Source organism: Furipterus horrens, unplaced genomic scaffold (assembly GCF_987537825.1).
Source record: "Furipterus horrens unplaced genomic scaffold, mFurHor1.1.pri manual_scaffold_3, whole genome shotgun sequence".
Lineage (NCBI taxonomy): Eukaryota > Metazoa > Chordata > Mammalia > Chiroptera > Furipteridae > Furipterus > Furipterus horrens.
Window position 1 is genome coordinate 148,139,524 of NW_028327173.1, and position 12,375 is coordinate 148,151,898.

The following is a 12,375-nucleotide window of genomic DNA, read 5'->3' on the forward strand; positions in this document are numbered from 1 at the left end:
GTTTGGTCAGTACAAATAGATACAGAGTCAAAGAGCAATATGCATTAACAGGGTACAATGGTTCATAAAAACTGAATAACTGTGTACACAGATGTCTTAAACATTTCATCACCTAAAGGGAAACTGCACAGATTTATGATGGAGAAAACTGTACCTAACACTGAAACTACTGTGGGACTCCATCAATAAGTTATACTTAGAGTGATAAAACTACTGTACTGGGCAAACTTGGCAGTTATAAACCCACACCTACTCTTAACAGGTCTGAATAGTGCATAAGAATAATAAAAGTAACTCATGGCCAGTTTTGTTAAAGCCCCACTCCCTCTTCCGTCATGTTATTTTGAAGTAAATTCCAGCATCATTATGTTTCAACCATAATTACTTAAATACTATTGAAAAGATAAGGACTCTTGTTTTAAATATAACTAATGTACCTAAAAATGGTAAGGATTCCCTTAATATTATATTACTGTATCCAAATATCTAGTCAGTGTTCAATTTCTCTTGTTTTAGAATTAAAATGTACTAATTTGGTCATTTAAATAAGGATCATAAATAAAATCCAGACATTGTGGTTTGTTAATATATCCCCAAAGTCGCTTCATCTATAGATTTTCCTGTCCATCTCTTTTTTAGCCCCTTCCAACTTATCTGTTGAAGAAATCAAGTCATTTATCCTGTGGTTTCTCACAGATGCTAAGTACATCACATTGGTGTTGTTGAATGTGTACTTCTAGTCCCTTGAAATTTCTATAATTTGTAGTTGGATCTAGAGAATTGGGCAAATTTGGATTTATTTTCTTTGTATCTTGTTTTTGGGGGAAAGGCTAAGTTTTAGGTATTGGTATATTCTATCAGGAGACCCATGATATCGGCTTGTCTCATTTTGTGATACTGCCAGCTCTCACTTAACTTTTACCACAATAATATGAAATAACAAATAACAAACTCCCCAAACTCAGATAAACAATCATTTGTTCTTACTCATGCATCTGCAGTTCAGCCAGGGGTTGCCTAATATACAGTTTAGCTGGGATTATCCCCAAGCTTCAGGATAGAACCAGGTATGTTCTCCCTATCTTTACTTCAGACCAGTATAACTAGGGTACATTCTTCTCATGGTGATAGCAGAAGTATAATAGAGGTAAGCAGAAACAAGAGAAGCCTCTTATGGCCTAGACTTGGAATGGGCAATGTCGGATGTGTACACATTCCATTGGTCAAAGCAAGTCATACGACCAAGCCCAACATTAATGGCTGGGAGGAACCACTGAGTCACAATGCAAAAGGATATGGGTACAGAGAAGGGTGAAGAACTGGAAATAGTAATATGTTCTATCCCAACAGCCATTGATAAGTATTACGTAGATCATTTAATTTATGAGTTGCAAAGGAATGATGATGTTCTAATCTATTATTCTTTCTTCATTTATTATCTGGTCTACTTCTATAAACAGAAACTTCTCATCAGCCATTTAGTTACCAACAGGTGCTATTTTTTATAGGAAAGGCAGAATTAATGCTTGATTTAAAAAAAGTTAACTTTTTGCTTTACTGCTTTTTAGGAGAATGAGATAGTTCCTTAACAACTTCCAAAGGTGACCAATGAAGTTAGTTTATCTTGAATATCCCTGTGAACTCATGGATTTTAAGATACTTTATACATTTTAATCCATTGCAATTATTATTATTGAGACCCACAGTGTCCTAACCGAACCATTTTGACATGAGACCCCAGTAGTCTTTAATAGCTTTCTTGCTTTCTGGATTTGGAGTCAGCCATTCCTCTAAGGAACCCTGGTTCCTTTTTCATGAGAAATTATATTTCGACACCACAGTCTAGACCCAGCAAGGGCTCATGCTACTGGGTTGGCCATTTTGTCTAAGCCTTTTCAGTGTACAGAGCTGTTTTGTTTTTTTTTTAATAATTTATTTTTCATTCATTTATTATTTTTTAATTACTTTAATAAATAATTATTTATTAAATTATTGAATAAATAAATAATTTATTGTAAACAGTTGGTATACAATATTATATTCGTTTCAGGTGTACAACCTAGTGATTAGACATCTATATAACTTACAAAGTGATTGCCTCTATAAATGTAGTGCCCATCTGACAGCAAATGTGGTTTTTACAATATCATTGACTATATTCCCTATGCTGTACTTTATAGCCACACAGCTATTCTGTAACTACTAATTTGCATAATACTTCTTAATCCCTTCACCTTTTCAACCATTCTCCCAACTACTTCTTCCATCTGGCAACTGTCAAAATGTTCTTTGTATCATTGAGTCTGATTCTAGTCTGTTTGTTCATTTATTTTGTTTTTTTAGATTCCACATAGAAGTGAAATTGTATCTTTCTCTATCTGACTTATTACACTTAGTGCAGTACCCTCTAGATCTATCTATGTTGTTGCAAATAGCAATATTTTATTTATTTATTTTAATGGCTAAGTCATATTTCATTGTATATATGCACCACTTTTTTAATTCATACATCTATTGATGAACACTTAGGTTGCTTCTATTTCTTTGCTATTGTAAATAATGCTTCGATGATATATAGATGCCTGTGTCTTTTCAATTTAGTGTTTTGGGTTTCTTCAGATAAATACCCAGAGATCAAGTTGCTGGATTCTTCATTATTACATGTTAAGTCTTTGTTTAAAGTCTGTTTTGTCTGGTATAAGTATTGCTATACACTAGCTTTTTTATTTGCTTGTTTCCATGTCAAAAGATATCTTTTTGCTCTGGCCAGTGTGGCTCAGTTGGTTGGAGAGTAGTCCTATAAACTGAAAGGTCACAGGTTCGATGCCTGGTCAGATCACATGCCTAGGTTGCAGGTTCAAGGTGCGTACGAGAGGCAACTGATAGATATTTCTCTCTCACATTGATGTTTCTCTCCCTCCCTTTCCCTCTCTCCAAAATTAATAAGCATGTCTTTAGGTAAGGATATAAAAAGAAAAAGATGGTCCTGGCTGCTGTGGCTCAATGGATTGAGCGTCGGCCTGTGAACCAAGTGTCGCTGGTTCGATTCCCAGTCAGGGCACATGACTAGGTTGCACGTCAGGTCCCCAGTTGGGGGTGCATGAGAGGCAATCACACAATGATGTTTCTCTCCCTCTCTTTCTCCTTTCCACTCTCTCTAAAAATAAATAAATAAATAAATAAGAAAAGTAGTATGTACTTTTTTCACCCCTTTTCTTTCAGTTGGTGTGTGTCTTTTGATCTGAAGTGAGTCTCTTGTAGACAGCATATGTCAGGATCTTGTTTTCTTACCAATTTTGATAAATATGCATTTACTGTCGTTTTATTTCTTTTTTCTCCTTAAAGAAGAATCTTAGCAATTCTTGTAAATAGTGGTTTGGTGGTGATCAAATCCTTAGCTTTTTCTTATCTGGGAAGCTCTTTGTCTACCCTTCCATTCTAAGTGATAGCTTTGCTGAGGTGAGTAATCTTGGTTGTAGGTTTTTGCTTTTCATCACTTTGAATATTTTGTGCCAGTCCATTCTGGTCTGCAAAGTTACTGTTGAGAGATCAGCCAACAATCTTAAGGGAGCTCCCATGTAGGTAACTAACTGCTTTTTTCTTGCTACTTTTAAGATTCTCATGTTTTTAATCTTTGGCATTTTAATTATGATGTGTCTTAGTGTGGGCCTCTTGAATTTGTCTTGTTTTGGACTCTGTGTGCTTACTGGGCCTGTATGTCTATTTCCTTCTTTAGATTAGGGAAATTTTCCATCATTATATTTTCAAATAGATTTTCAATTCCTTTCTTCTCTTTCCAGCACCTCCATGATGCAAATGTTGGTATGCTTGAAGTTGTTGCAGAGGCTCTTTAACTACTCTTTTTTTTTCTTTTGCTGTTCTGATTGGGTATTTTCTGCCCACTGATTTGATCCTCTGCTTCACGTACTCTACTGTTGATTCCCTGTAATGTATTCTTTTCAGTTTTTGTATCCTTCATTTCTGACTGGTTCTTTTTTATATTTTCTATCTCCATTTTTATGTTTTTTTCATCTCTTTGTTGAAGTTCTCACAAAGTTCATCAACTCTTCCCCTAAGTTCATTGAGTATCCTTATAACCAGTGTTTTGAACTCTGAATCTAGTAGATAGCTTATCTCCATTTTACATTAGTTCTTTTTTTGAGTTTTTGTTTTGTTCTTTCATTTGGGACATGTTTCTTTGTCTCCTCCTTGTGGGAGCCTCCCTGTGTTTATTTCTATGTGTTGGGTAGAGTGCTACATCTCCTGATCTTGTTAGAGTGGCCTTATGTAGTAGATGTCCCATAGGGCCTCCCTATTCACCTAAGCTGAGCTCTCCAGTTGCAACCCCACCCACCTGTGGACTGTGTACTCCCTCCTGTTGTAGTTGAGCCTTGAATGCTGTTGGCCAGTTTGCTTCAAGGACTGGCTCTTGAGCACAGCAGAGGAGCTGCTGTGGAGGTGGTTGGGTGGTGCTCCACTGTGGTCTGAAGCTGTCACTGGGTGTGCTGACTCTGGTGCCAGGAGGTGCCAGCCAAGTTCAGCCACCACGTGTGTTCTGCCTGAGGCTACCCAGCATGAGCTACAGAATAATCTGCAGATGGCTACTACTTGTGCTGGGCTAGGAGATGTCCAGAAGGTGTCAAACTGCTAGTGTCAGGCCTAGGGCCACTTTCAAGTACGGGGCAGACCAAGGCCGGATGCTGCTTGTTTAAGGTGTGTGGAACTTTGAGAGATTTTAGGAAATTCTCCAGCATGAGCCAAGACAAGGCCATTTATATGGGGAAACCACTGGAAATGGCCTCATCTGGCCAGCCAGTTGGGTGGGGCATGGTCTCAGGGAATCACCAGGGTGGGGCAAACAGTGTTAACCAAGTTGATGGAGACTCAGATATTGTGCCAGCTTGCTTGCTCTGTTGGGGGAGGGCTCAGCAAAGGAACATTCATCTGGGAGAAAGTTGCCCCTCAGAAATTTCACTCCAGAGTCAGACAATTCAATTCTTCTGCTTTGTTCCTGGCATCTTTCAAGCTGCTACCACAGCACTGGAGTTCAGAGTGAATGAGTCCGAGTAAGTCGATGTGGGCCCTTTCTGAGAACCGCTTGGGATTTTAGCAGTGCTTTGTATCACTCATCTCCAACTCCCGCTGGTTTTCACAGCCAGAAGTTATGGGGATTTCTCTTCCTGACACTGGAACCATGGACTAGTGGACCTGTTGTCGTGCTGGAACCCCTGACTCCTCAGGGGAGACCTCTGCAGCTGAGATATGCCTCCCGATTTTTAACGGCCACATGCGGGTATGGGACCAGCCCGTTCCAAGTCTTCATCTCTCCTACCTGTCTCCACATGGCTTCTTTATAGCCTTAGTTGTAGGACTTTTGTTCAGCTAGATTTCAGATGGTTGTGAATGATGGTTGTTTGTAGTTTTGATGTAGTTGTAGTAGGGTATGAGTACCACATTTACCTAGTCTCCATCTTGACCCTGAATTTTTTATTTTTAATATAAAATTTATCAGGAGCCGCATACTAATAAGTCCATTTCAAAATCAGGATATCAAGCTTTTTTTGTTTCCTTTTCTTTTTTATAATAACCTTATGAGATGTAATTAAGGTACTATACTGTTTACTCATTTAAAGTATACAAGGCAGTTGTCACAGAGCTGTGCAATAAAACTCAATGGATTTTATATGTTATTACCCTAAAAAGAAACCCTATATCTCTTAGCCGCCACCCCCATATCTATCAGCCCTGGGCAAGCATTAATCTGCTCTCTGTTGGTTTGCCTATTCTGGATATTTTCTATAAATGAAATCACACAATATATGGTCTTTCGTGTCTGGCTTTTATTACTTAACATGTTTTCTAGGTTCATCCATGTTGTAGCATCTATCAATACTCTTTTATGTCTGAATAATATTCCATTGTATGGATAAACACATTTAATTTTTCTATTCTTGATAGACATTTGGCTCATTTCTACTTTTTTTTTTCACTTTTATGAATAATTCTTCTATGAACATTTGCGTGTAAGTGTTTGGGTAGAAGCATGTTTTTATTACTCTTGGTTATATACTTAGGAGTGGAATTGTCGACCCATATAGTAAATCAGTGTTTGGCCTTTTGAGAAACTGGCAGATTGTTTTTCAAAAATGACTTCACCATTTTGCATTCCCACCAGCAGTGTATAAGAGTTCCACTTTTTCCACATCCTCACCAACCTTGTTGTTGTCTTTTTTATAATAGCCATCATAGTAGATATGAAATGGTATCTCACTGTGGTTTTGATTTGCATTTCCCTAATGATTAGTGGTTTTGAACATCTTTTCATGTGCTTGTCAACCATTTAGATAACTTCTTTGATGAAATGTCTATTATCTTTTGCCAATTTTTAATCAACTTTGGTTTTTGTTGTTAAGTTGTAGTTCTCTACATTTTTTACTCTTAATCTCTTATCAGGTAGATGATCTACACATATTTTCTCCCATTTGGTCTTTTCACTCTTTCTTTTTTCTTTCTTTTTTTCTGCCCCCCGGAAAAAACCTTTTACTTAGAAGAGCTTCTTCCAGTATGTTTGTTTGTTTGTTTAATGATTTATTTGTTTGTTTATGTATGTATTTTTAGAGAGAGAGGAGAGGAGAAAGAGAGGGAGAGAAACATCACTGTGTGGTTGCCTCTCACGCGCCCCCAACTGGGGACCTGACATGAAACCTAGTCATGTGCCCTGGCTGGGAATCGAACCAGCGACAACTTGGCTCACAGGCCAACGTTCAATCCACTGAGCCACAGCAGCCAGGGCTCTCCAGTATATTTTTAATACCACAGATTTGTCTTTTCACTCTTGATAGTGTTGTTAATTTGGATGAAATACAATTTAATTTCATGTTTTTCTTCTGTTGCTTGTGCTTTTGTCATATCCAAGAAATTGGTAACCAGTGTCATGAACCTTCTATATTTTTTAAAGAGTTTTATAACTTTATTTATTTATTTTTAAAGATTTTATTTATTTTATTTTTAGAGAAAGGGGAAGAAAGGGAGAAAGGGAAAGAAACATCAATGCGCGAGATACATTGCTTGGTTGCCTCTCACATGCCCCTAACTGGGGAGGTGGCCTGCAACCCAGTCATGTGCCCTAACTGGGAATGGAACCAGTGACATTTTGGTTTGCAGGCTGGCACTCAATCCACTGAGCCACACCAGTGAGGGCAGAGTTTTATAGCTTTAGTTCCTATATTTAGATCTGTGATCCATTGTGAGCATTTTGAGTTAATTTTTGTTGATAGTATAAGGTAAGGATCCAACTTCTTTGTTTTTGTTATTTGGTGTTTTTGTTGTTGTTACGGTTTGTTTGTTTTTTGTTTTGTTTTGTTTTTTTGGCAAGTGAGATACCTATTTTTTTTTTAAAATACTGTTCCCCATTGAATGGTCTTGACATTCTTGTCAAAAATCATTTGACCATATATGCAAGGGTTTATTTCTGGGCTTTCTATTCTATATCTCTTTCTGTTCTATTTGTCTGTCTTTTCAGTGGGTATGTTTTAAAGTCACTTGTTATGGTTTTGCCATCAAATGAATACTTTGCTTCATTTTTGCTTCTGATGTATAGATTTGACTTTATTGTTTTGTTTTATGATTACATAAAACACAAGGTTCCAAAGTCAAATCTGTTAAACAAGGTATATTCAAAAACGTTTAGTATTGTACCTTTCTATTTCACTCCTTGCCTTCTTCCCATAATAGGTAACCACTTAAAATTTTTTTGTATTCCTTTTTTTTCCTAAACAAAAGGACACAGATTCACCTCCTATCTTAGATTAATGGTAGCACACTATACACACTTTTCTCTACCTTGCCTTTTTTACTTAACGGTATGTCCTAGAAATCACTCCTTAGTTTTTATGTTGAGCAGTGGTTGATAAACTACCTTTTTAAAAAAATTGTTGTTCGATTACAGTTGTCCTAATTTTTCCCCCGTTGCTCTCCCCTGCGCCACCCCCCACCCCTGCTCCCACCGTCAATCCCCACCCTGTTGTCCATGTACCATGGGTCCTTTATACTTGTTCCTTGACTAGGCCCTTCCCTTTCTTTCCCAGGTTAGCGCCCTCTCCCCTCCCCTTTGGCCACTGTCAGTTTGTTCCTAATTTGCATGACTCTGGTTCTATTTTGCTTATTTGTTTTGTTCATTAGGTTCCACTTATAGATGAGGTCGTATGATATTTGTCTTTCTCTGCCTGGCTTATTTCACTTAGCAGCATAATACTCTCCATTTCCATCCACGCTGTCATGAAGGGTAGGAGTTCCTTCCTTCTTTCTGCTGTATAGTTTTCCATTGTATAAATGTACCACGGTTTTTTTATTCACTTATCTACAGATGGACACTTAGGCTGTTTCCCGCACTTAGCTATTGTAAATAGCGCTGCTATGAACATAGGGGTGCATAGATAAACTACCTTTTTATAAGTAAAGTGTTATTAGAATACACTGATACCCATTTGTCTCATAATTGTCTATAGCTGTTTTCTTTCTTTCTTTCTTTTTAATTGATTTTAGAGAGAGAGTTGGAGGCAGAAAGAGAGACAGAGAGGCAGACAGACATTGATGTTGTTCCTCTTAGGCTGCGGATTCATTGGTTATTTCTTTTATTTGCCCTGACCAGAAATAGAACCCACAACCTTGGCGTAGCAGGACAGCACTAAACAACTGAAGCACCCATCCAAGGCATATAGCTGCTTTCTGTCTACAACAACAAAGTTGACTAGTTGAGACAGTTACCATATAAAGATTTACTCAGAGATTCTCTGAAGACATCATAAATGTTTTTTCCCATCTTATAAGCTCATTGTCAAGTGCCTTGAGTGCAATAAAAGACAACTGACAGTAGCATTGGTGACCCTTCTTCCCAGTTAGCAACAATCCCCCACACCCTTTTTTGTTTACTGAGGCTTGACATTTGGTGCCTCAGTGATTTTAACTCTGGTTTAACTCACTCCTGTATATAGTCCAAGTAATCACAATCCAATTCAGAGAAGATAGAGCTATCAAATCATTTTCCGTGTGTCAGTTCTTTTTCAAAGGTGAAGAATGTTTCAGTTTCTTATTGAAAGAACCTAGGTAAACATTTCCCACTGTTTTTTAGCTGAGCTCCTCGCCAAAAAACAGCCATTAAAAACCAGTGAAGTGTACTCTGACGATGAGGAGGAAGAAGAGGATGACAAGTCCAGTGAAAAGTCAGACCGCTCGTCCCGAACATCGTCATCTGATGAAGAAGAAGAGTAAGCTTGTGTACATTTTGGTCTGGTAGTTAGGATAGGTGGGTTCTTTGAGCAGAAGCTTACTGTAACTTCCAAAATCTCCCTATTTGGGCTATGGATTTTGTTTGGTTTAGTACCTGAATTTCTGAGGTGAGTTTCCCAGTACATTGGGCCAAATATACGTTCCTGCCTTTGGCTCTTGTCCTACAGCCCTGGACATTTTGTTCCAGCCCAGTAGCTAGGAACTGACTTCCTGTCACCCTCACATTGGCCAGGAGCTTCCATTTGTTTTCTTACTGTGACAGATTATCTGGGATGGCAGACTTATCAATACAGTTCACACTACTGGTTAGGAACAGAATTCTTTTACCACTCTTTCCTTTTGGCTCATTTATTTCTCCTACTGCCTTAATCACATGTACTTTGATTGTGTGAACTTATAGGAAATTGGTATTTATTTATTTATCTTGATCTACTTTTATGATGAACACTTTTCCCAGTGCCCTTTGTTCCTCACAGGAAAGAAGAGATCCCTCCAAAATCACAACCAGTCTCCTTACCTGAAGAATTGAATCGGGTTCGATTATCACGGCATAAGCTGGAACGTTGGTGTCATATGCCCTTCTTCGCTAAAACTGTCACAGGATGTTTTGTACGAATTGGCATTGGAAACCACAACAGCAAACCAGTTTACCGGGTTAGTGTTTCTTTCTTTGGGCAATTGTCCATGTTTTAAATATAACTCTCACTTGGGAGTAAGAACTACTGTATGAATCTGTCACTCTTCTAGTCCCATTTGATGGGAAAATAGACTCTAGTCGAGATGCCTATAGAATAGTGACTATCCGAGGTAACCAGGGATTGTGCATGACCTGCTGCCAGGAAGAGTACTTAGAGCCTTGTGGGTTTGGATTTAGAATAATTTCTTCTACCTTCCTTTCATACAAAAGCAAAAAGGGAGAGATTTATGAAATATTTGTTGTTACTTAATCTGGAAGCTTTGTTCATTTGAAAAATACAGTAAATACTCACTAAACATTGTCGATAGGTTCTTAAAAACTGTGACTTTAAGGGAAACAAAATACAACAAAACCAGTTTTACCATAGGTTAATTGATATAAACAAGGGGTAAGCTTCTATGACATATTTCTGGTCACAACAAAATCACCAGACGTTTAAATAGACATCTCAAACACATCTGATATTAAACATTGAAATAAATATGAGTTATACGTACATTTAAGAAAGACTGTCCTGGCTGGTGTGGTTCAGTGGATTGAGAGCCAGCCCGTGAACCAAAGGGGTGCCAGTTTGATTCCCAGTCAGAAGATGTGCCTGGGTTGCAGGCCAGGTCCCCAGTTGGGGGCATTTGCGAGGCAAATCCAATCTCACACAACAATGTTTCTCTCCTTCTCTGTCTCCCTCCCTTCCCCTGTCTTTAGAAATAAATTAAAATTTTTTAAAAAGTAATAAAAACATAAGGGACTTCTGGTCAAATGTCAGCATAGATAAAACAGTGCTGACATCATTTCACAACTGCATCAAAAATTAAATTACAGAACAATCATCATTCAGAATCACCTGAGATCTAGCCGAAAGGAAGTCCTACAACTTAAGCTATAAAGAAGAAACCGCACTGAGACTGGTAGGAGGGGTGGAGATGTAGAACAGGCTGGACCCACACACAAGTGTGGCAAACAAAAATGGAAAGGGCTGTCTTGGCTGTGGAGGTCCCCCCTCAGGAGCAAAGAGTCCCAGCCCCACACCAGGCCCCCCAGTCAGGGTTCCAGTGCCAGGAAGAGAAGTCCCCATATCTGGTTGTAAAAACCAGCAGTGACTGAGTGAGACCAAGGGCTTCTGGACTTCCAGGCAGTTCCTTTTAAAGGGCCCATGCATGGACTGACTCATACTCATTTTCTGAGTTCCAGCACTGAAACAGCAGCTCAAAAGGCACCAGGGACATACAGGGAGGAACTATGGTGTCTGGCATTAGGGTGAGAGCTGGGGGAGTAGGGGCAGCTTTCTTCCAGACAGAAATGTTGACAGAGGCCATCGTTCCGTTGATGAGCCCTACCCGCACAGAGCTGCCAGCTGAGGGGCAGGTGGGGTTGGAGCCATATCTGAGTCTCCATTGACTTGGCTATCACTATTTGTCCCTGCCCTGGATTCCCTGAGACCATACCCCACCAAGCAGCTAACTCACCCTAGCTATTTCCAGTGGCTTTTCTGTATAAATAGCCTGTCTTGGCTCGTGATTCAGACTTTCCTAAAATCTCTCAAAGAAGCAGCATCAGGCCTCAGTGTGCCCCGTACCTCTTGCTAAGGGGTCCTAGGCCCGGCACTAACAGCAGCCAGTCTAGGTTCTCAGTGTGGCCTCTCCTGGGAACCTCCAAGCCCAGCACAAGTAACAGCCATCTGCAGATTGCTTTGTAGCTCATGCTAGGTGGCTCCAGGCAAAACACAGATGGTGGCTGACCTTGGTCTCTCCTCTTGGGAGTCTTCAGAGTCAGCACACCCAGTAGACAGCTTCAGTTCATATTGAGGCACCACCCAATCACCTCCACAAGCAACATACTTAAGTGGCAGATTCAGCAGACACCAAAGCCCCACTGTGGGGTGGACCCCCATGCAGCTAATCCTCACAGTGGTGGCAGCTGATGGGCCTGAGGGTAAATTCCTCCCGTTGATGTACCAACAGCAATCAAGGCTCCACTACCACAGGAAGGTGTACACAGCCCACACAGGGGCGGCACACCTGGAGTACCCATCTCAGGCGAACCAGGAGGCTGTGCCACTGGGCCCTACTACAGTAGGCCATTCTACCAAGACTAGGAGATGTAACCCTCTACCTAATACATAGAAACAAACACAGGGAGGCTCCCAAAATGAAGAGACAAAGAAACGTATCTCAAATGAAAAAACAGAACAAAACTCCAGTAAAAGAACTAAACAAAATGGAGATAAGCAATCTACCAGATTCAGAGTTCAAAACACTGGTTATAAGGATGCTCAATGAATTTAGAGGGGGAGTAGATGAACTCAGAACTTAAACAGCACAAAAAGGTACATGGAAATCATGAAAAAGAATCAGTCAGAAATGAAGCATACATTAACTGAAATCATGAGTAAT

At 39.5% G+C, this 12,375-nt stretch overlaps 1 protein-coding gene across 1 annotated transcript in view; it reads left to right on the forward strand.

The window, feature by feature from the left end:
- Positions 1 to 12,375, forward strand: part of RTF1 (RTF1 homolog, Paf1/RNA polymerase II complex component) — a 64,183-nt gene that overhangs the window by 39,943 nt on the left and 11,865 nt on the right. Inside the window, exons 7-8 of the mRNA XM_090270444.1 lie at positions 9,131 to 9,266; positions 9,765 to 9,942. Coding sequence (XP_090126570.1) covers positions 9,131 to 9,266; positions 9,765 to 9,942 — 314 coding nt within the window. The remainder of the gene's footprint in view (positions 1 to 9,130; positions 9,267 to 9,764; positions 9,943 to 12,375) is intronic.